The 25,223-nt window shown below is 40.8% G+C and overlaps 1 protein-coding gene across 6 annotated transcripts in view; it reads left to right on the top strand.

Annotated features, from left to right (window-relative positions):
• Positions 1–25,223, top strand: part of KIF21A (kinesin family member 21A) — a 173,498-nt gene that overhangs the window by 138,044 nt on the left and 10,231 nt on the right. For 2 of the 6 annotated variants that reach the window (XM_084630779.1, XM_084630784.1), the window contains 8 exons: positions 4,576–4,686; positions 5,227–5,355; positions 7,033–7,071; positions 10,004–10,140; positions 18,416–18,596; positions 20,153–20,317; positions 21,880–21,997; positions 24,675–24,845. In XM_084630779.1, coding sequence (XP_084486905.1) covers positions 4,576–4,686; positions 5,227–5,355; positions 7,033–7,071; positions 10,004–10,140; positions 18,416–18,596; positions 20,153–20,317; positions 21,880–21,997; positions 24,675–24,845 — 1,051 coding nt within the window. The remainder of the gene's footprint in view (positions 1–4,575; positions 4,687–5,226; positions 5,356–7,032; positions 7,072–10,003; positions 10,141–18,415; positions 18,597–20,152; positions 20,318–21,879; positions 21,998–24,674; positions 24,846–25,223) is intronic. The other 4 variants (XM_084630781.1, XM_084630780.1, XM_084630782.1 and 1 more) reach the window with 3 other exon arrangements.

Raw genomic sequence — 25,223 nt, 5'->3', positions numbered from 1 at the left:
CAGCCCTAATTATTAATACCACAGTGTCATAGATAAATATACAACTATTCTTTTAAAATTGGATTATTTAGATGCAATACCCCACATGTCTGCAGTACAGTGCTGTTTGTTTTGGTAAGGCCTTGTCTACTTGGAAAGTTATACCAATTTAACTTAAATCTGTTTTTAACTGGCTTAGTTAAACGGGTGCAAGCCCCTTTGTGAGCACTCTTTCAGTTCAGCTTGAGTGAGTTATTTCAGTTTATCTTAAACTAATTCCTAATAGGCTTAAACTGAACTGAAATAAGCCTGGTTTAAACCAAGATGAGAGGGTCCACACAGCCTTTTGCAGTGGTTTAGCTAAATCAGTTTAAAAATCACACTCTTAAGTTAAACTAGTGCAGCTTTCTTGTGTAAGCAGGACGTAAGTATATAGGAATGGATTCTGATCTTGGATATTAAACACCAGCAGTGATGTCAAGCATAAAGCCCTCATTTCAGAACTGGCCCTCATGATGTAGTTGTCTGCTGTACATGAAAACTTTAAGGGTATGTCTACATTGTAGAATAGGTGTGTTCTTAATTCAGGTTAAAACATCAATGAAGGCACAGCAAACTCAGTTTTGCAGCTCAAGTTAAAGCCTATAGGGGAGCCTGTCGTTGAACTTGAGCTGCCAACACAAGTTAAAATGCTATTTTAACCAGAGCTAACTTGAGTTAAAAACACACCTTGTTTTGCAATGTAGATATAAGAAACATAAGAATGGCCTTACTGGGTCAGATCAGTGGTCCATCAAGCCTGATATGCTGTCTTCCAACAGTGGCCAATGCCAGATGCTTCAGGGGGAATGAACAGTCAAGGGCAATTATCAAGTGATCCATCCCCTGTTGTCCAGTCACAGCATCTGGCAGTCAGAGGCTTAGCCATCTTGGCTAATAGCCCTTGATGGACCTGTCCTTCCTGAACTTATCTAATTCCTGATCCTGTGTGCCATTTAGGACTAAATGCTTCTCCCTTTGTGGGTTCCAGGACTAGCTGTTCCAAGAAGCAATCATTAATGGTGTCTAGAAATTTTATCTCTACGTCCAGTCATGAGCTGACATGCACCCAGTCATTATAGGGATAGTTGAAATCCCTCATTATTATTGAGTTTTCTATTTTTGTAGCCTCTCTAATCTCCCTTAGCATTTCACAGTCCCCATCATCATAAGGTGATCAGTAATATATTCCTACTGCTGTACTCTTGTTATTCAAGCATGGAATTTCAGTCCACAGAGACTCTGTGGTACAGTTTCATTCATTTAAGTTTTTTACTATATTTGACTCTGCTTTCATTCACATACATTGTCACTCTCCCACCAGCACGACCTACTCTATCATTCCTATATGTTTTGCACCCTGGTATTACCATGTCCCACTGATTATAATCGTTCCAACAAGTTTCTCTGATGCCTATTATATCATTATCCTCATTTAATACTAGGCACATCTTGATATTTAGGCTTCTTGCATTTATATACAAGCATTTATAAAATTTGTCAATATTTAGTTGTCTGCGTTCATGTGATGTAATTGAATGGAACTTTTTCCTTTGACTGTTTCTCTTCAGCCTGTACTCAACTTGTATTCTCTCCCCTTTTCTAAGACATAGAGAATCCCTTTTAGTAGATCCTCTCCTAAGGGACCTCTCCGTCTGAACAGTGTGCTCCTCTGCACCTGTCGGCTTTACATGCCAGCAATCTGATTCTGTTGTGGTTTAGGTGGAGTGTATCCTTCCTGTATAGACTCTTCCTTTCCCCAAATGTTGCCCACTTCCTAATAAACCTAAAACTCTCCTCCGTCCAGCATTATCTCATCTACTCATTGAGACCTTGTGGTTCTGCTTGTCTAACTGGCCCTACACATGGAACTAGAAGCATTTCAGAGAATGCTACCATGGTGGTTCTGGATTTTAGGCTCTTACCTCGCAGCCTAAATTTGATCTCCAGCATCTCTCTCCTATCTTACCCTACGTCAATGGTACCTGCGTGTGCCACGGGCTCCTCCCCAGCACGCCACATAAGTCTGACGTATCCTCAGATTATACAAAATCTCATCTGACTTTAAAAAAAACTGAAAGCTTCAAGCCCTCATAATTGTACAGAAATCCTTCCAAATGCGAACCAAGGGTAAACCAATGCAATGTTACCTCCCTGAGTCTCCAAGCAGCCTGAATTAATGGCTCAGAGAAGTGTGGGACTCCACAGTTCCTATTTATCTCATTGGAGGGTCAGTTACAATGACGCTTTGATGTCAGCATTAATTGTTGCATTGGTGATCCCTTTTAGTGGATAGGAAGGGTTTGGGAGGGAGGTTTGGGGAGTGAGAGTTGGAAATTGCTGCAGTGAAGGAAATGCGGAGGAGAGGCACAAATACAAGGAACAGGGAAAGAAACAGAGAAGGAAGAGGGTGGGAAGAAACTAAAAACAGAAATAACTATGTTCCAAAAAGGGAGCATATTATTTCACTTCATGATACTGAATATGACAATGAAGAACTTACTAAATAATAAAAAGAACGAGGAGTACTTGTGGCACCTTAGAGACTAACAAATTTATTTGAGCATAAACTTTCATGGGCTAAAACCAACTTCATCGATTGCATGCAGTGGAAAATACAGTAGGAAGATAGATAGATAGATATACACACACAGAGAACATAAAAAAATGGGTGTTGCCATACCCCCTATAATGAGAGTGATCAGGTAAGGTGAGCTATTATCAGCAGGAGAAAAAAAACCCTTTTGTAGTGATTATCAGAATGGCCCATTTCCAACAGTTGACAAGAAGGTGTAGGGGAGGGAAATAAGCATGGGGAAATATCTCTAAGATACAACCTCATTTGCTCCAACTCCTCAGACAGAGACAAACACCTACAAGATCTCTATCAAGCATTCTTACAACTACAATACCCACCTGCCGAAGTGAAGAAACTGATTGACAGAGCCAGAAGAGTACCCAGAAGTCACCTACTACAGGACAGGCCCAACAGAGAAAGTAACAGAATGCCACTTGCCGTCACCTTCAGCCTCCAACTAAAACCTCTCCAACGCATCATCAAGGATCTGCAACCTATCCTGAAGGATGATCCCTCACTCTCACAGATCTTGGGAGACAGGCCAGTCCTTGCTTACAGACAGCCCCGCAACCTGAAGCAAGTACTCACCAGCAACCACACAACAAAAACACTAACCCAGGAACCTATTGCAACAAAGCCAGTTGGCAACTGTGTCGACATATCTATTCAGGGGACACCATCATAGGGCCTAATCACATCAGCCACGCTATCAGAGGCTCGTTCACCTGCACATCTACCAATGTGATTATATGCCATCATGTGCCAGCAGTGCCCCTCTGCCATGTACATTGGCCAAACCGGACAGTCTCTAAGTAAAAGAATAAATGGACAAAAATCAGACGTCAAGAATTATAACATTGAAAAACCAGTTGGAGAACACTTCATTCTCTCTGGTCACTCAATTACAGACCTAAAAGTCGCAATACTACAACAAAAAAAACTCAAAAACAGACTCCAACGAGAGACTGCTGATGGAATTAATTTGCAAACTGGACACCATTAACTTAGGCTTGATAAAGACTGGGAGTGGATGTGTCATTACACAAAGTAAAACTATTTTCCCATGCTTATTTTTTCCCCCTACTCTTACTCACACCTTCTTGTCAACTGTTGGAAATGGGCCATCCTGATTATCACTACAAAAGGTTTTTCTCTCCTGCTGATAATAGCTCACCTTAACTGATCACTCTCATTATAATGGGTATGGCAACACTCATTTTTTCATGTTCTCTCTCTGTGTGTGTGTGTGTGTGTGTGTATATATCTTCCTACTGTATTTTCCACTCTATGCATCCGATGAAGTGGGTTTTAGCCCACGAAAGCTTATGTTCAAATAAATTTGTTAGTCTCTAAGGTGCCACAAGTACGCCTTGTTCTTTTTGCTGATACAGAGTAACATGGCAACCACTCTGAAACCTGTTACTAAATAATAGTAATGAATAGTTTAGATACCATGCATAAGCCAGATTCCATCCTTGACCTTTTTGTGTAAGCATTTCACTAACATCAGTGGGTGTTCTGCTGTGGATGGGAGGGAGGATGAAGTTCAAAATTTATGCTCCTGCCCACCGATCATAACTAAAATTAGAATACCTTGTTCCCATTGATTGAGCTTGACACCTCTGCTCCAGCTATTAAAATTACTTCAGTTAATTTATTTTATTGATAATGTCAATGTACTGCTATAAATGTCTCTGATCTCTGGCCCATGATGTATTTTGGAATTCTTTTTTTAAAAAAAAATAAAATGGGTATATATTATATTGGTATTTAAAGATGAGGCTTCTAAGAACAAATTTAAAGAGTGGAGCCAGTGAAACTCAAGAGCTGTCGGATGTCCATGAACCAATGATGATGATAAATAAAAATAGCATGAGATCTAACAAATTTTATATTGAGACTAACTCTGAGTGGTAGAACTGCAGCATGAATATTTTAACAAATACTGAAAGATAAGATAATCTTCCCTGTTACCTTAGCTCTAAACAGTCATCTCTGATGGAAAAGAAAATACCTGAACCTTCACCTTTAACAAAGAGAAAGGCCTATGAGAAAGCAACAGAAAAGCCAAAGGCGAAAGAACATAAACAGTAAGAATTTTGGGATTTTTCCCCCCCTTTAAGCTATTAAGCTTTTGGAAAATATTCTTGAAGAATAATAGATTTGTGTAACATTTTTTTTCATTCTAGGTTAAATTTTTAATGGTGGCTGTGAAATTATTATCCACTATTAGGTTCCTGTGTTTGTTTTATAATGGTATTCTTCTATATTCATGCAACTTGGTGTCAGCACTCTGAGAGAGAGTCCTCTTGAGTATTTGCAAATGATTTATTTTTTAAAAAGTCTTCAAATGCAGCTTTTCTCAGACATTTAAGAACTCCTTCATTTTACATATGCCAATTTTTTCTGCATAGGGCTTTCACTATTTAAAGTAAACTGATTGAATTTCATGCCATCTTGTGGCCAGCAACGGTTTTGTAGCTGTATGGTGGTTACATTCTCCGATAGTGCATGTAAACTGCATTTCTTGTTTAAGAAAATAGAATCTAATACATTGTTTGAGGCATGTTTCATTTAACCTCTCTAACATGTCATAATCTTTTAAAGAAGATGTTCTTTTTTTCTTATAGCTCAGATTCTGGAACCTCAGAGGCTAGTCTGTCACCTCCTTCTTCCCCACCAAGCCGGCCCCGTAATGAACTGAATGTTTTTAGTCGTCTTACTGTTTCTCAGGGAAACACATCAGTTCAGCAGGATAAGTAAGTCACAAAGGGAAGCTTCAGACCCCTACCAGCAAGTTGCAAAGCATACTCAAGTCATCAATGTAGCAGTCCATTAAATGCCTTGGCTTTTCCTGTGAGAGAGAGAGAGAGAGAGAGAGATACTATTGCTACATTTCATGAACTTTCTAAAAGGGAGTTTAAAACTTTTCTGGAAATGTTTTTCACATATTGCCAAAATTGAAGAAAATCAATTTCCTGCTGAACCTTATTCCCTATTTTATAGCTTATCTCCTGTACTTACTATTTTCCTTTAACATGAGTCAAAATGCTTGAAAGAGCTATAGAATTTGTTAGTGTGTGTTTGTGTGTGTGTGAGAGAGACTATATATGTTTATATTTGAAATTAGGATTTAGTTAACAATTTAGGAAATAGTGCTTCTGATAATTATTCAGCTACTCTTTTAGCATGGCTGAGAGAGCTCTCCAAAGTAGCCCCTGTAGGGTGATTTGCTGGAATAGCTATAGTGCAGCAGTTTAGCAATAATCCTAATTATTTAATGGACTGCATTCCGTTGAGGCAATTTGGAGAATTATTTTGAAGAAATAAAACTAGTTTCTTGACACTGAAGATATCTCCTTTGCTAAAAATCTCATTAAAACTAGTGATCGCATTGAGTTGAGCCAGAATCTTCATTTCAAGATTTCAGGACTGACAGTACTGCCACATGGTGCTTATTAACTCTAACTCAACAATGGAGAATCAACCTTTGATTTTGATTGTAGCATTTTGAGGGATTGCTTTAATCCTTTTTTTTTTAACGTTATTTCTATTTAACTTTGGGGTTTCAGTGACTTGTAGAGTCACAGCACACCAAGTAGTTGCTTGCAAGGCTTCCAGTAGTTTAAAACTGCTTGTAACTCCCTAATCCCAACTAAGTTATCTGAGTATCTTATCGCTAACCAGATATAATATTATCAGAGGCTTCTTTTTTCACTTTGAGCTGTAGTAACCATGACTCTTTGTATTTTCTATTATCTGACTATGAAATCAAACTCGAATTACTGAACATGTTTGATTTGCATTAAAAATGAAGGACATAGTATCCTTTTATTATTTTAAGACATACTGCAGATATAGATCTTGGTTTTGGAGGGAGGCGGTTCTAAAACATTTTGGGGGTCAGAAAGTGAAGGATTTTGAACTTGTCTGATCATTTGCAAACTGCTGAGCTTGGTTCAATAAAGACTGAATCATCTTGACATTTTATATTTAAGAATGTAAGCAATCTGCAAATTTTTTAAGTGTGTTTCTATACTAAACAGACACTGACAGGTTTAGATTTTTCTCTTTAAATATTTGGTAGAATTAGTATCACATGCAGGGTCAAATTGTGTCCATCTCATTTTTCTTCACTGCCTACTTCTATAAGAAATACTGTATTGGGGAAATAGGAAGTGGCTACACAGTATTCTTCAGCTTCTTGATATGAGACACTTCATGAATCTTACCCTGAGAGAGCCATTTTAATGTTCATCCCCAATGTTGTACCTGATGTAAAGCATAAACTAAGAAGCAATGCTGTGTGCAGTAAGTAAATGTGCACTGCATTTCTGAGTCAGCCATGCTGTTGTTTGTTCTTCTCATATGGAGACTTTACCCTGCTGATACCTGTATTCTTTCTCCTCGCAATCTCCTACCACTGTTCATTATAGGTCTGATGAAAGTGATTCCTCTCTGTCGGAGGTACACAGGTACTCTCTTTCTCTTTTCCATCCTTCTGGCCTCTTGTTGATGTTCTTAATGCCTTTACTCCAGTTATTAAGTAATCTCATTTTTGCTGCATGCTCTTTTTTGATACCTCCCGCAATACATGTATGCTGTGTACCTTTTCATTTATTCCTTTTTTGCAAGAAATTAAAATATTTGTTTTATTTTGTCCAGCATGTCCTTTTTGTTTTTTAGAGAAAATCAGAGGTCAATTGTTTCTTAGGGTTTTGTTTTTTTTAATCAAGCATGTTTAAAAAAAATATCAGTGGCAAACTTTTTTTTAGGTTTTAGCTTATTAGCTAAAAGTTATATTCCAGTGTATGTTAGTCCGTGGTATCTACTGTCTTACTGCCAATACTCAAAATTGATTAAGAGATGGAAGAATGTTATAGCTCAACATATTTCCACCCTTGTTTGATCCAGAAACATGGAACAGGGTTCTGAGAAGAAACAGCTGTGACTTGTAATGTGGCTACTCTGTATAAAAACTACAGAGCATATCCAGAGAGAGGCAGTGAAAAGGCTAATAACCGTATAGTGTTGCTGGTAATAGCATTTCCAGCATTTTTCATCCATAAATCTCAAAGCGCTGTTGCAAAGGTAGATAAATGTCCCTGAGGTGCAAAGATGTTGGATGAATTGCCCAAGGTTACAAATCAGAGGCAGACATAGGAGTAAATTGTGGGTCTCCTGGCTCTGACAGTGGTATGATCTGCTGAATCATGCTGCCTTTAAAACATGAGGTCTGTTTAGTTTGGAAAGCAGAAGAGTTAGAGGTATATAAGATATTGAAAGCCATAGAGAAGTTTTATTGGTCATATCTATAGTCTTTGCTATAAGGGCAAACATAGTACCTATCTTTTAAAAGGAAAACAAAGAGGACTTGGGGAATTATAGACCAATTGCCCTTACTTCTGTACCTGGAAAGATACTGGAACAAGCACTTGGAGGATAATAGGGATATAAGGAATAGCTAACATGGATTTGTCAAGAACAAATTATGCCAAACCAACCTAATTTCCTTCTTTGACAGTGTTACTGGCTTGATGGGTGGGAGGAGAGCAGTAAATGTGATGTGAGGCCTGAACTGGAGCACTGTGTCCAGTTCTGTGCACCATACTTTAGGAAAGATGTGGAGAAGTTAGAGAGAGTTCAGAGGATAGCAACAAAAATGATAAAAGGTTTAGAAAATGAGACCTAGGAGGAAAGTTTAAAAAACAACAACTGTGCATGTTTTGTCTTGAGAAAAGAAGATTGAGGGGGGACTTGATAAGTCTTCAAAATATGTAAAGGACATTTATAAAGAGGACAGTGATGAATTGTTCTCCATGTCCACTAAAGGTAGATCGAGAAGTAATGGCCTTACTCTGCAGCAAGGGAGATTTGGGTTAGATCTTTGGAAAAACTTTGATTATGAAGGTAGTAAAGGTCTGGAATAAGCTTCCAAGGGAGGCTGTGGAATCCCCACCATTGAACGCTTTAAAAAACAGGTTGGACAAACGTGTCACGGATTGTTGGTCCTGCCACAGCACAAGGGGCTGGACTTGATGACTTCTCAAGGTTCCTACGTTTCTATGATTCTATAATATCTGACTCAGAGAACATTCTATGAAATTATAATTCTGCAAATTTAATACAGATAAAGGGAAATACCTTTTTACATAATGTGTCACAGGGGATGACTGAGGCAAGTATATTAGTAAAATATTAGACATGAATAAGAATTTATATGAATAAAAATAGCCTCTGCAGTAACATGACAGGATAACATTACAAAGGCTGCAAGACATAAACTACCCACCATCTGGGATCAGTAAGAAGTTGCTCCCCGTGGCAGACCACTGCTTAATGAACAGCATTGTGGAATTATATACCTTCCTCTAAAACATCTGACGTGGGATATGGGACAAAGTCGGATGATGGTTTTATTACAATGTGGCAATTCATATTTCCCAGGGTGGTGCATTTAATCCCTAAAAATGGTAGTATGATCTGTTACTGTGTGGACAGACCCTAGCACTGTCACAGAGCCCTGTTGAAGTTACTGGGTTCCACAAGGACATGCAGTTGCAGGACCAAGGGTTTAGGCAGCTAATAATGATCATTTAATGATAAAATATTTGAGGCCAGATTCTCAGGCTGGATTATAACCTCTTTGTGCCATTCAGGTAATCTAGATACACATGCGCAGCAGAAAATACTCTGGTGTAGGGGAACTCTCTGGTGAGGAATCTGTGCCACAACCCAGTTTCTCTTTCCTAGCATGGTGGAACTCTGTTATGCGATCCCTCCAATCACATCGGGTGCACTAAGGACCCTGCCTCAGTGGCACATATTCAGGCAGCCTAAATGCAGCTCTAAATCTTGCTGGGGGGACCCTGAGAATCAGAGAGCTGTAATTGGCTCTCTTCTTCCCCAGCCACTCTCTCTCCTATACTCCTATGATAAAGCCTGCTGCAGTTTCCACGATATGCATCTGAGGAAGTGAGCTGTAGCTCACGAAAGCTTATGCTCTAATAAATTGGTTAGTCTCTAAGGTGCCACAAGTCCTCCTTTTCTTTTTGCGAATACAAACTAACACGGCTGTTACTCTGAAATCTGTCTCCTATACTGGAGTATCAGATGTCATATCTTTTGAATTAGATACGGCTTCATTTAATTGATTGCACAACGCTAACACTTGATAAAGCCGAATAATAAAAATAAATGCAGAATTTATAGAAGACAAATTCAATTGTCCTATGTCAAATATGTAAGTGAATGATATTAACATATTTCCCTACATGCCTGCAACTTCATTTTTATATGTAAGGCTATAGGAAATAATGCAGGAAAAATAAATACTGGATCATAGAGAGCTGTGGAAAAAAGTGATTTACATTGCCATATCTAACCCGTATTTCCTTTTTTTTCTAGGGGCATAATCAACCCATTCCCTGCTTCAAAATGCATCAGATCTTCACCACTTCAGTGTATCCATATAGCCGAAGGACATACCAAGGCTGTGCTTTGTGTTGATTCTACTGATGATCTTCTGTTCACTGGATCTAAAGGTTGGGGAGGCTTCATGTATTTGTTGCCTAGTGAAACTTCTTTGAAAAAACAATATATTTTGAAATTCCTTATCGGTGGCCAGTGACAGAAATGCAAGGTTTTAGGGTAGAATGCTGTGAAAGATCCATTTTTAGAGCATAATAAGCTTGATTTGATTAACTAATGTTTGTTCCTCATGTATACCATCTGTGAGTTCCTTTTAATTGGAAAATTAACTTCTGAAATAGCATCTTAAAAAACATCTGTTCTTCTGAATTCCAGTCTTAGGCTCTGGCCACCAGACCATTTTCCCCTCCCAGTAAACTTCCCCAGTCTGGAAAAATACTGTGCAGATCAGCTCCCTATTGGTTTCATAATCTGGCTGAGGTATTTTGGATCATTCCTTTAACTCTTAAAATGCCATTGTCAGGTTAAAAATAATATGTTTTAAAATAATTTTTCTCTGTTACAATTAACCCCATGTTATTAAAATAAATAATTTTTAATATCTAACTTACTCTTCACTTTTGCATTTCTCTCAGCCTGAACATTGAAAACATAGTAATCAATTTTACTGCTCAGTTTCACTTTCAACTTCTCATGCACTAGCTCGCTGCTGCAACATTTGGGTTTGAAACATAGAAGGAATATTTTTGTTTTTAAAATGCATTCTATTAAAGAAAAAAAAACCTAGAAACATTTCTATTGGTGTTAGATTTTGAAAATATTATTTAAAGGGGTGGGGGGTGGGAAACTAACTGTACTTTGAGTCAAGTTTGACCTGATTCACTTCCTTTAATAATGATACAGTTTATATGTCCTATAGATTTTATAGGAACTTTTCTTTTAAACTCCTCCTACAAAATGCATAGGCCCCAGAATCTACAAGGCAATCCAGCTGCTATAGCCAAGAGAAAATATATGCACTATTGCAAGAATGGAATTTGCATAAGAGTCTGCCCAGCAATGAACTTGGAGTATATGTCCACTTGGTGGTCTTCATACTCCTGTAAAGAAATAGATTAAAGTTATCCATTGACTACAGTAACATACCAGAAAAACTAGGGCCCTGACACTGCAAATAGTTTATACATGTAAGCAGTTGTATTAATTTCAGCTAGGGTACACAAGTGCTTAGACTTAACCATGTGCAGAAACATTTGCAGTATTGAAGCCTACAAGTGACCCTCCATCCTAATTGCTTGATTTTGGTTGCAGATACACAAATGAATTTAGAAAAAGACATTTCTTTCCCATTTACTCTATATTCGTTCTTTCTGGAGCGCTTCCTGAATATCTTTGTGAGGTAGCTAGTAAAAAGCTCTGCAGCTGTAATATCCATGCAGCCAAAGATGTAGGATAGGCATTTCAAGGCCTCTAACAGGCATGCAGAATGACATGTATGGACCTCTGCTTCCACTCAGAGCTCCATTGACAGCCCACCTGGTTCTCCTTCTAGGATGGGGCCAAGTGAATTGGAGTAGCTGCAGGGCATGAGGTATAGCTTAGTGGTAGGAAAAAAACCCTTCTTCATTAAGTAATAAATACCAAGATTTCAGTGCCTCCCCCGTTTATCCTTACATTCATTTCTAGAAAACACTGTCTAAGTATGGGTCTCCCTGTAGATGATATTCGAGTAATCTGGTGCAACCTATTCTGATTATTTCTGTTGGTGGCACATAGTATCACTGACTGTTCTTACCAGTATTGAGTTATATCCTGGATGGCTGAAAAGCTAGTAGAAGTCAAATGCTGCCAACATTTTCTAATTTTATTTTGTTTATTATTTTTCCTGTTTACATTTGTGGGAAATTATATAATTGTTCATGTTCTTGTTAAAAATGTAATATTTTTATAAGTTTACAGGGGATGTGCTCTGCTAATTTTTGCATGTGCATAAGTGATGGCAGGAAGAAATGTGTACCTTCTGTCTGCTGCCTTTTGTTGTATTTGCGGATATTTTCACTATGATGATACGATTAAAAATGTTTTTGCTCAGTTGAATTGCAGTGAGATTTCAATTTTAGTAGTTATGTGACAAAAGGTATTTTAAATTAGTGTTTTACATTCAGATTTGTGGTCTTTAAAAAGTTTTCAAAGCATCCTAAATTTTTGGAACTAAGAAGCACAGTGGCAGGTGGGGTAAATATTTGCTTTTCTTGCAACTTGCTAGTTTCCAAAGTATTTGTTTAAGAAAGGTAAATATTAGTGGGGGGAAACCTGATAAAGCTGCAAAATGGCATAGAGTTTTATTTACTTAATATGTGTTTGAAACTCTTTGGAAATTGCAGTTAATGTAGAAGGCAGTGGCCTACTTAGGGTATGTCTTCACTACGAAATTAGGTTGATCTTATCAAAGTCGATTTTTAGAAATCGATTTTATACAGTCGATTGCGTATGTCCACACTAAACGCATTAAGTCGGCGGAGTGCATCCTCACTACCGTGGCTAGCGTCGACTTTCAGAGCGTTGCACTGTGAGTAGCTATTCCACAGTTCCCACAGTCTCTGCTGCCCATTGGAATTCTGGGTTGACCTCCCAATGCCTGATGGGACAAAAACATTGTCACAGATGGTCTTGTGTACATGTTGTCAGTCGCCCCTCCGTCCGTGAAAGCAACGGCAAACAATCGTTTCATGCCTTTTTTCCGCACAAATGCCATGCTGCTGTCAGCAGACGGTGCAGTAGGACTGCTAACAGTCATCGTCATCCACCGCTTCCACTGTAACTCTGCTCTCCTGGTGCTATGATTCCACCTCGCAGGCCCTCTTGTTGTTCTGTATAAATATCTATTCTCGTGGCATCCGTCGTCATCCACCGCTTCCGCTGCAATTCTGCTCGCCTGCAGACGCCATACCACAGCAAGCATGGAACCCACTCAACTCACTGCTGCTGTTGTGAGCATTGCAAACACCTCACGCATTATCCTGCAGTATGTGCAGAACCTGCAATAGCAGATGAGGAGGCGACGACAGTGCAATCACGATAGTGATGAGGAAATGGACACAGACTTCTCTCAAGTCATGGGCCCTGGCAATTTGGACATCATGGTGGTAATGAGGCAGGTTCCTGCCATGGAACACCGATTCTGGGCCCAGGAAACAAGCACAGACTGGTGGGAGCACATAGAGTTGCAGGTCTGGGATGATTCCCAGTGGCTGCGAAACTTTCGCATGTGTAAGGGCACTTTCATGGAACTTTGTGACTTGCTTTCCCCTGCCCTGAAGCGTAAGAATACCAAGATGAGAGCAGCCCTCACAGTTGAGAAGCGAGTGGCGATAGCCCTCTGGAAGCTTGCAATGCCAGACAGCTACCGGTCAGTTGGGAATCAATTTGGAGTGCGCAAATCTACTGTGGGGGCTGCTGTGATCCAAGTAGCCAACGCAATCACTGAGCTGCTGCTATCAAGGGTAGTGACTCTGGGAAATGTGCAGGTCATAGTGGATGGCTTTGTTGCAATGGGGTTCCCTGACTGCGGTAGACGGAACACATATCCCTATCTTGGGACCAGACCACCTTGGCAGCCAGTACGTAAACCGCAAGGGGTACTTTTCAATGGTGCTGCAAGCACTGGTGGATAACAAGGGATGTTTCACCGACATCAATATGGGATGGTCGGGAAAGGTGCATGACGCTCGCATCTTCAGGAACTCTGATCTGTTTGAACAGCTGCAGGAAGGAACTTGCATCCCAGACCAGAAAATTACCGATGGGGATGTTGAAATGCCGATAGTTATTCTTGGCGACCCAGCCTACCCCTTAATGCCATGGCTCATAAAGCCATACACAGGCACCCTGGACAGTAGTCAGGAGCAGTTCAACTATAGGTTGAGCAAGTGCAGAATGGTGGTAGAATGTGCCTTTGGACATTTAAAAGCTCGCTGGCGCAGTTTACTGACTAGGTTAGACCTCAGCGAAACCAATATTCCCATTGTTATTGCTGCTTGCTGTGTGCTCCACAATATCTGTGAGAGTAAGGGGGAGACATTTGTGGTAGGGTGGGAGGTTGAGGCAAATCGCCTGGCGATCGATTACGCGCAGCTAGACCCCAGGGTGATTAGAAGAGCAAAGCTGGGGGCCCTGCACATCAGAGAAGCTTTGAAAACCAGTTTCATGACTGGTCAGGCTACGGTGCGACAGTTCTGTTTGTTTCTCCTTGATGAAAACCCGCCCCCGTAAGTCAATCAATCTCCCCCTTTGATCACCGCTTTCAGAGGCAATAAAGTCATTATTGTTTCCAAATCATGCATTCTTTATTAATTCATCACACAAATAGGGGGAAAACTCTCAAGGTAGCCTGGGAGGGGTGGATGAGGAGGGAAGCCCGGGAGGGAAGGGATGAGGGGAGGCGGGAAGGACAAGGCCACAGTACAGTTCAAAACGTATTGAATGCCAGCCTTCTGTTGCATGGGCAATCCTCTGGGGTGCAGTGGCTGGGTGCCCGTAGCCTCCCCCGCATTCTTGGGCGTTTGGATGAGGAGGATATGGAACTTGGGGAGGAGGGCAGGCGGTTATACAAGGGCTGCAGCGGCAGTCTGTGCTCCTGCTGCCTTTTCTGCAGCTCCACCAGACAACTGAGCATGTCCGTGTGCTCCCCCATTAGACTCAGCATTGCATCCTGCCTCCTTTCATCACACTCCTGCCTCCTTTCATTGTGCACCTCCCTCCTCTCATTGTGTTCATTTAACACTTTCCTGGATTCTGCCATTGTTTGCCTCCACGCATTCTGCTGAGCTTTTTCAGTGTGGGAGGATGGCATGAGCTCTGAGAACATTTCATTGCGAGTGCGGTTTTTTTCGCCTTCTAATCTGCACTAGCCTCTGGGACGGAGATGATAGGGGGAGCGTAGAAACATTTGCAGCTGCGGGAGGAAAATAAAGGGAGAGTAGTATTTTAAGAGATACGTTTTAGAGAACAAAGGAAAGACTATTTCACGCTGAATCAAGCGATTCACATTACATAGCACACATGTGCTTTTGGTACAGTCGCATTTTGCCTCTTATATTGAGTGCCTGCTGGTTTGGTATGAGACATCACACACGCTCAGCTGGGCAGCAGAATTCGGCTTGCAGGCAGCCCTGGTAAGGCAAAGGGTTTCGGCTTCTTCAACCTTCATAACATCCAATGCACCGCTACAGACTAGGGACTGAACGGCTAGGCAGCAGTTCTGCAGAAAAGGACCTAGGAGTTACAGTGGACGAGAAGCTGGATATGAGTCAACAGTGTGCCCTTGTTGCCAAGAAGGCCAATGGCATTTTGGGATGTATAAGTAGGGGCATTGCCAGCAGATCGTGGGACGTGATCGTTCCCCTCTATTCGACACTGGTGAGGCCTCATCTGGAGTACTGTGTCCAGTTTTGGCTCCCACACTACAAGAAGGATGTGGAAAAATTGGAAAGAGTCCAGCGGAGGGCAACAAAAATGATTAGGGGACTGGAACACATGAGTTATGAGGAGAGGCTGAGGGAACTGGGGATGTTTAGTCTACGGAAGAGAAGAATGAGGGGGGATTTGGTAGCTGCTTTCAGCTACCTGAAAGGGGGTTCCAAAGAGGATGGCTCTAGACTGTTCTCAGTGGTAGCAGATGACAGAACAAGGAGTAATGGTCTCAAGTTGCAGTGGAGGAGATTTAGGTTGGATATTAGGAAAAAACTTTTTCACTAGGAGGGTGGTGAAACACTTTACCTAGGGAGGTGGTGGAATCTCCTTCCTTAGAAGTTTTTAAGGTCAGGCTTGACAAAGCTTTGGCTGGGATGATTTAATTGGGGATCGGTCCTGCTTTGAGCAGGGGGTTGGACTAGATTCTGAGGTCCCTTCCAACCCTGATATTCTATGTGGGAACAGTGCAAACAGCAGTGCCCTCCTTTCCCATACCAAGCAAAGCCCATTGGGTTGGCCATTTAAAAGGAGGGGCTGTGGTTTTAGGGTGAATGTGCAGCAGAACCCAACCCCCCCCAATTCTCTGGGATGATCACTTCACACACCCCACCACCATCACCGCGTGGTTAGTATCAGGGAAGATCCCTGAAAGCCAAATGCTAACAGCTCAGCATGAACAGGCCTCCCCCCACCATGTGGCTAACAGTGGGGATGATTTCTTTTCAGCCAAAGGAAAACAGCCCAGCAGGAACAGGCACCTCTGAATTTCCTCTTAAACAAATTTCCCATATTTCAACCAGGTGACCATGAATGATATCTCTCTCCTGAGGCTAACACAGACAGTACCTCCAGGAGAGCTTCATGGAGATGTCCCTGGGGGATTTCCGCTCCATCCCGAAACACGTTAACAGACTTTTCAAGTAGCTATACTTGCCGCAAATGCATCCCAAGTCTTCAGGGCAAATTAATCATTAAACACGCTTGCTTTTAAACCCTGTATTATATTTACAAAAGTACACTCACCAGAGGTGCCTTCTCCAGCTTCATGGTCCGGGAGCCGCCCTGGGAGGGTTGGGAGTGATGATCCAGGGTGATGATCAGTTCCTGGCTGCCGGGGAGAAGGGATTCTCTGCTTGCCTGCTGTGCGCTATCCTCAACCTCCTCATCCACAAAATCCCCATCCCTGTTGCGTGAGAGTCTCCCCTTACAGGTGTCCATGGACAGTGGTGGGAAACTGGTAGGGGCTCCCCCTAGAATTGCATGCAGCTCATCATAGAAGTGGCATGTATGGGGCTCTGACCCGGAGGGATCATTTGCATCCTTTGTTTTTTGGTAGGCTTGCCTCAGCTCCTTAACTTTCACGTGGCACTGCTGTGTGTCCCTGTTGTAGCCTCTGTCCATCATGCCCATGGAGATTTTGGCAAAAATATATGTGTTTCGTCTTTTGGAACGGAGTTCTGCCTGCACGGATTCTTCTCCCCATACAACGATCAGATCCAGTGCCTCCCGTTCGGTCCATGCTGGAGCTCTTTTGCAATTCTGGGACTCCATGGTCACCTGTGCTGATCAGATCGCCACACTGGCCAAACAGGAAATGAAATTCAAAAGTTCCTGGGGCTTTTCCTGTCTATCTGGCCAGTGCATCTGAGTTGAGAGTGCTGTCCAGAGTGGTCACAATGGAGCACTCTGGGATAGCTCCTGGAGGCCAATACCGTCGAATTGCGTCCACGCTACCCCAAATTCGACCCAGTGAGGTTGATTTTAGCACTACTCCCCAGAAGTACAGAAGGAGTACAGAAATCGATTTTAGGAGCCCTTTAAATCGACAAAACAGACTTGGTCATGTGGATGGGTGCAGGGTTAAATCGACCTAATGCTGCTAAATTCGACCTAAATTCGTAGTGTAGACCAGAGCTTAGAGTAGGTTATGTCAGTGTTCCAGAAGCTGCACTGGCTGCTAATTTCATCTGAGAGTTCAGATGTAGGTTTTGGTTTTGGCCTTTAAAGCTGGGGTTTTCAGAGCATCTGACGAGAGTCTAGGTCTATCCACACTTCTTGTGCTCGTATAATTACATCATTAGGGGTATGATTTTGTTTTTGGTTTGTTTTTTTTTACTAATAGTTATGCTGCCACAACCCCTAGTGTGGATGCAGTTTTATTGGTAAAAATGTGCTTATACTGGTATATCTTATTCCCCTTCCCAAACAGAATTAATCTATGCTGGTATAACCGCATCCACCTTAGAGGGCTGTACCATTTTAACTATACCAGAGCAGATAAAACAGTATATCTTTGGTGTGTGGACAAGACCTTAGGTACTTAAATCTCATTGAAACTGGAACTGTGCATCATACCAACTTAGACTGAGATTTTCAGAGGTGCCTGAAGCCCTGAATAGTTTGGGACCTGACTTCCAGAAAGAATGCCTTTCTCGTCACATGTTAACTTGTCAGTCAAGGTCATCTGGGGTGCTCAGGCTTTCAGCCCCCTGCTGCAGTGTGTTCTTAGTGAGGTGTCCCTGTGATCTTCCATAGCCCAAATTTTGGTGAGGTGTCCCTGTGATCTTCCATAGTCCAAATTTTGTGATCGTCAGGATATTCTTTAACTTCCACCTGTCTTCTCACATTTTCCCTGTGGAGGGACTGGCCAGGGACTGATTGCAAGGCTATTGTACATTGGGGTGTGAAATGCTCTTGGGAGCTGGTATGTTACGAAGGAACATACTTTATTATAAACTGGGTGTCGTTTTGCTGCACCATGGAGATGTCCACATGTGGTTGTTAGGATATATTGAATTCCATCATTTATGATGAACCTAAAATGCTGGAGGGTGTGGTATATAAACATAAATATAGATTGATTTTTTTAATACGGAGAAAAATATACACATTTTCTCTTCTGTGTGTCTTTTTTAGATCGCACTTGTAAAGTATGGAATCTGGTAACTGGACAAGAGATTATGTCTCTAGGAAGTCATCCTAACAATGTTGTATCTGTAAAATATTGCAACTATACTAGCCTGGTCTTCACAATTTCAACATCTTATATTAAGGTGTGGGACATCCGTGATTCTGCCAAGTGTATTCGGACATTAACGTAAGTGACTTAAATCTCAAATGCAAAGAGCTGAATAATTCTTAATTTTAAATAAAATTGCATTAGTCTTAATAAGAGAAAGTGTAAAGATCATATTTTAAGTACAGAATATTATGGGACCGCAAAGAAACAAAATATAAGGGCTCAAACTCCCTGAACAGACTCCCATTGACTTTAAACTTGGACTTTTAGGGGTAGACCCACAGTCTCTAGGGAAAAGGAAAGTATTGTGAAGTTTTTCTTTTTCTATGTTCCACTGAGAAAAAACAGCTTTGCCTTTAACTTTAGGTTTTTTTCAGCTCTGAGATGGCATTTTGGTCTTGGTTGAGTGAGTTGAGTCTTTACACGATAGTTCTATTCAGTTTTAAAGATATGGGAGGGCTTTTTTTATGGGGATACTTAGAACCCTAACCAAACATGAATCTTTCTCTACCTTATCTTTCAATACAAGAGTTTAAGGTGAGTACCTGTATTCAGGCTAGTTTGAAAACACTGTTGTTCAAAAGCCAGAGCTAATATTTGAAGGGAACCTCTTTTCTGAGTGAATTTAAAAATACCAGGATCTCACTTGAGATTGCATCTTAGTGCTGGCTAGTGGGGATGTGGAAATAGAGGTGGGATATGTGTTGCAGGAACTAGAAAGGAGATTGTATGAGTTCAGGGGAGAGAGCAAGGGGAAGGGTTTGGGAGAGAAGTTGGAGTGGCTGGGTTGATTGTGGGAGTAGCAGAGGAGGCAGCTACCAAGAACTGCAGCTGCCTTGAAGTTGATATCAGCTCTGCCAGCTTTGATCTGAGGCCTCTCTTATAGTATCACTAAAGGGTTAAGGTAATGAGGACACAACCCCTTTTGTTGCTGTTGTCTATATGTACAGTTATATGTGTTATCACTTTATCCACCATTCCACTGCAACCACCTGTAACGTGCAACACAGCAGTCATTTTGTATCAGCATAAATACACAACAGTTTTTAGGAAGAGAAATTAATTTATCCAATTAAAACAACAGAAACGTAGTGAGCGGAATGTAGTTACCTAAGCTGCAATTTGGCCAGAATATCAAGGTTAACATCTCCACTCTTGCAAAAATATGCCACTCAGTTTACCAGGAAGTTGGCATTTCCAATTGCACCATGACCCTACTGTTGTGCTGGGGATGAATCAACAGGCAGACAATCAGCATGTGTTAGAGAGAAGAATGCTGCCTCCTGAATAATCAGCACCTGGGTTTTTTTCCTGAAAGTCTCCCATCCAAGTACTTACCAGGCTGACCTGCCTAGTTTGAGATCCCAGTCACAGGTCAATGTAGTACAAGTGCTTGTTGGTGCCAGCCTCTTTATGGATGCAGACTCAGTAAATATTTATTATAATATGTGGAAACGTCAATTTTCTTAAATCCAGGTATAGAGGGTAGTTTTTTGTGGATTTGCCTATATTATTCAGTGTTCAGAATTGATCTGTAGTTCTTTTACCTTCAAATAAGCATGCTTATTTTTAAACAAAATGTAAGGTATATTTGAGAAGAGAGAAAGTAACTGTCTCTTTTTGGTAATATTCAGGTCTTCAGGCCAGGTGATGTCTGGTGATGGTTGTTCTGGAAGCACTAACAGAACAGTAACTATTCCTGCTGGAGAAAACCAGATCAACCAAATTGCACTAAATCCAACTGGCACTTTCCTCTATGCAGCTTCTGGAAATGCAGTAAGGATGTGGGACCTTAAAAGGTACATAACTAAGGCAAAAGATAATATTCTCTTGATATTTACCAGAATATATTACAAAGATAGCACCAGGATGCTTCGTGTTCATGAGGCAATATCAATGTCTTGGGCTGAATAAGCTCGTAGGTCGTAATCCAAGGGATTAATTTGTTCACACTATGGTTATTACTGACCCAATACAAGACATTCTGAAGTGATTGCCTAATCACTATTAGGCTGAGTCTTTGAATTAAACATTGACTTTTTAAATTAGTGGAAAAGAATAAAAACGGAGTTGAAAGCTGAATTTTAAATGAAAAGCATACAGCCTTGTTCGTTGGTCTTTCTTAACTCCCCAGTCATTTCCCCTGCTTTCCTTCATTCCTTCTCTCCTTTCCCTGCTCCCCATCCCTGCCTTCCCAACAGGTCAGCAAACTAAAATGTGCATGATAGAGGGGGGAAAACTATAGAAGCAAATCAAATGGGGCTGTGAGATTGTGGAAATGGGTTTAAAAACCTTTTGACTCATTTTCTGCATTCCTTTCATCTCTCCTCCCTACTACCCCCAGGTCAGCAAAGCCTTCCCCTCAGAATAATGGTCATTGTGTTTGCACTGAGATAATCCCAGCCCCACACAACCCCAGTTCAGTTCTGAAACACAGCTCAGAACAAACACACATAGGTTGATACGACCAACCCTTACTGCCCGAATACTCACTCATGCCCCAATCCTGCCATGAGTTATGTGTAGGTAGCGCCTTCTTTAAGTGAATGGTGCCCTCTGAGGAGCTCATTGTAGGATCAGAACTATAGCAGGCACTTCGGCTGGTAGTGAGAATCTGGAGCATCAGGCCTATATGTAGCAGCTACAGTGGGAAGAAGAGTCATTTTCTGTTCAGTCAAAATGAGTCGGGAGGCAAGCAGTTTGAAAATGGCACAAGTGAAAATACAGATTAGAGTAGCCCATCAGGGTACGGAGACTTGCATATTTAAGATAGTTACTGAAAAATGATTTTGCTAATGCCTGCATTCAGACTAGTAGTGGCTGTCACCTAATGAGAGCAGCTGGATTTACATAATATATGGTAATTGAAAATAACCAGACAGTGGTTATGCAAATCAGAATACAGACACCCAGAAATAGTCAAAAAGCAAAGACTAGCTAAAGTGGAGATAATTGCCTGTAGTTAGAATCATCTGACATAAAAATAGATTTTTCAAACAAGCTAAGCATGTATTTATTTACATTTACCATGATTGGGTATGCTTATTGGGTGAATTTCCATGTGTGGTGGGGGTGAGAAGGTGGAGAAGACATCTGGAAACCTTGTGAAGAAAAGAGCAAAAACTCAGAAAATCCATTTGTCCAGAAACTGTCTGTGCTATAAAACTGTACAAATAGATCATATTTTTCAGCATATCCAATGGAAGTAATAAACCCCCAAATCCCCACAGGGTCACACACACTTTTGAAAATGGAGCTGCATACTCTCTGCATCCAAGTTTAAAGCTGGTTAAAAATTAAGAATATTCTTCATCACATTACCCCCACCTCGCATTCACTCCTTTTCTTCTTCTTCTTAAAGATTCCAGTCTACAGGAAAGTTAACTGGTCACCTAGGTCCTGTCATGTGCCTTACTGTAGACCGCATTTCCAATGGACAAGATCTTATCATCACTGGCTCAAAGGATCACTATATAAAGGTAATACATCTTAGTATTAACATTTTCTCCTTTACTGTATTTTCACTTGACCAGTAGGGGCAGGGTTTATGATTAGTGTTACTTTCATTTTCTACCTTCCTCTCCCAACATCCCAAAAAATGGCAGCCCAGATGGAAAATCGTATATCATGTAATGCATATTAATATGTTTATTAATAATACCAATTTTATAGCACTTTATAGCACTAACGATGGCCCCATCTCAAAAAGTATAAAGCAGAAACAATTTGATGAAGGGCAACAGCAATTTTTAGACTCAGGGAAAGACTTTCTTATCAAGAGAAATTAAAATATTAGGGCAATATCAAAAGTGAGAAGATGAATAAGTAGTGACATAATAGATATACACAAAATATTGAACTGTGTACAGAGGTTAAATCATAGAATCATAGAATATCAGGGTTGGAAGGGACCTCAGGAGGTCATCTAGTCCAACCCTCTGCTCAAAGCAAGACCAATCCCCAACTAAATCATCCCAGCCAGGGTTTTGTCAAGCCTGACCTTAAAAACTTCAAAGGAAGGAGATTCCACCACCTCCTTCAAATAACAGACCATTCAAGAACTCTCTTCCTGATGCACTGAATGATACAGGGATCCTGAGGAGAAAATAGCATGTGATCATGTAATTAAATACTGTACATTATGCATACCCAGACAGAGGCAGAATTAAGGTTATGCAGGCAACGTTAATTCTAGTATTTTCTAAATTTTGAGTGCCTGACTTGGCCACCCAAATAGTTTCCTTTTAATGTCATTGCATTTGTATTGTAATATGTTGTCAGATTAAGCTGGAAAAAGGCCAGCAGGTAAATCCCATTTAATTTAGAGGGAAAGATTGTTATTCTCTTAAAGGGAGATTCTAAAATATGGATGTAAACTTAATTTATTTCAGTGGCTTGATGTGTATTAAAATATTAAGAACAGAATATACCACTGAAGTGAATGGTTTCAGAGTAACAGCCATGTTAGTCTGTATTCACAAAAAGAAAAGGAGTACTTGTGGCACCTTAGAGCCTAACCAATTTATTTGAGCATAAGCTTTCGTGAGCTACAGCTCACTTCATCGGATGCATACTGTGGAAACTGCAGAATTTTCCACAGTATGCATCCGATGAAGTGAGCTGTAGCTCACGAAAGCTTATGCTCAAATAAATTGGTTAGGCTCTAAGGTGCCACAAGTACTCCTTTTCTTTTCACTGAAGTGAACGTAATCTTTAGATGAAATTAGCCTTACGTGTCTTTCTGAGACAGATGCAACTGTTCCATGAATTTCTAATTGAATGCCATGCATAATGACTTTTTTTAAAAAAAAACCCCAAAGCTTTAATTCATTTAAGCTTGTTTGTTTGTTTTTACATCGCCAAGTAATCAGTTTTTCTTACTGTCAAGTTTATTTATTGTAAAGTGCTATTAAGGTAACTAAGTTGCATGACACAGAGCTTATTTGAATGGAGCTAGTGGTCTGTTATTTGAAGAGCCTGCATTCTGGGGCCCCGTTCTCCGAGAACTGGGAAGGAGAAAGGTACGTGTGGCTCAGAGGAGACATCAATACTTAAAGGGACAGAACACTTACAGAAACAAAATTTTCTGGAAATTACCACTTCTTCCTACAACTATCCACCTCTCAACTACAAGACAATGTTTCCACCCGTCTGTTCCTCATTCTGCTGCATGCTCCTTCCCTGAGCAATCAGAAATTACTAACAGGCTGTCTGTGAAGATACAAAGGCTGAGAGGAGAGATGTTCCTCTGCTACAAAGCAAATAAATACTGGGCGTTGGTTATGTATTTGGACATATTTTTATAATACAATTAGAAGATTTATCCATTGATCTCCTAGTGAGTTAGCACTTTTGTATAATTCCCACTTGCAGTGAATTCAGTGAAGCTCTGCTACATTAATTGAGTGGGGCTCTGCCACATAATTTATGTGCTCCATGGTACCCTGGGTCTTGCCCATAAGGAATGAAACTCTCCAGCTCTTTCCCAAGTTTCCTCCTATAAATCATTCATGGTTGGTATGTCTACCCTGCAGTGCAAGCCCAGATTCAAACTCAGGCTCAAGCCTAACCCCTCCTCCTGTCTACACACAAATGATGCCAACTGAGGGTTTGGCTCAAGAGTCACAGATCCCATGAGAATGGAGGGGCTGAGCCTGAATCAAGCTGGGACCCATGGTTCAAGCTCTATTGCTTTGCAGTTTAGACACAGTCTCACTGGACTCTTGCTCTGGAAGTTCACCAAAGGGATTCCTCAATCCCTCGGGCCAACTTTCTTTGTCCTGTGGACAGTCAAGTTTGTTGGACAGTCCAAGTTTCCCTCACTGCACCACAAACAAAAGGCTAGAGCAGCTACGTTTTGGAGGGCACTAAGACTGGGGTATAGATGGTTGGACTCAGGCCTGCGTGAGTCCAACCTTTAAGGTAGGTATTGGAACCCGAACAATGACAAAATGAGTGTAGATGCTCAAGCCTAGATTAACAAACTCAGGGTCTGCTAACTCGAGTTTTGCTAAACCTGAGTTTACATTACATTATCCCTGAATATATTCACGATAGCTACATGGTATAGGTGAAATGAGTTCTCCGATTTATTTTGTTAATTGCCTGCCAAGAGAAAATAACATATCTGAATATTTATTGCTATTCTTGTTCCAGATGTTTGATGTAACTGAAGGGGCTCTTGGAACTGTTAGTCCAACACACAATTTTGAACCACCTCATTATGATGGAATTGAAGCACTTATTATCATTGGAGACACCCTTTTTAGTGGGTCCAGAGATAACGGAATAAAGAAATGGGATCTAGCTCAAAAAGACCTGCTTCAGGTAATGTAAAATCAGGTGGATGATCTGATAATTGTGCTGTAGTACTTTTGTGTGTATTTCATACTTTATAAATGAACACTCAGTTTGTGCCCAACCAGTCACTACCTACTTTGCTGCTGCTGTTTTTAATTTGTTAGGTAAGTATATTGGGCAAATGGACTGGACTTGCGGAGCTGCTCTTTGTACTAGGAACACCATTGCTTTCCCATTGCTGTAGTTGAAGTGGAATGTCAGAAGACTGACAGTGAAGAGGTTTGTACTCCATTAGTGGAGCACAGAACATGTACGTTAATTGGTTGGCTTCAAGAGAATTGTTATAAACACATGAAATTACATCCTCATGGAATATTCATCTTAACCTTCTTGTGGTCTGAATTG

This window comes from Lepidochelys olivacea, assembly GCF_965140295.1.
Source record: "Lepidochelys olivacea isolate rLepOli2 genome assembly, chromosome: 1".
Classification (NCBI taxonomy): Eukaryota; Metazoa; Chordata; order Testudines; family Cheloniidae; genus Lepidochelys; species Lepidochelys olivacea.
Note: the sequence above shows the minus strand (reverse complement) of the source record. Positions and strands in the feature narration are given on the sequence as shown.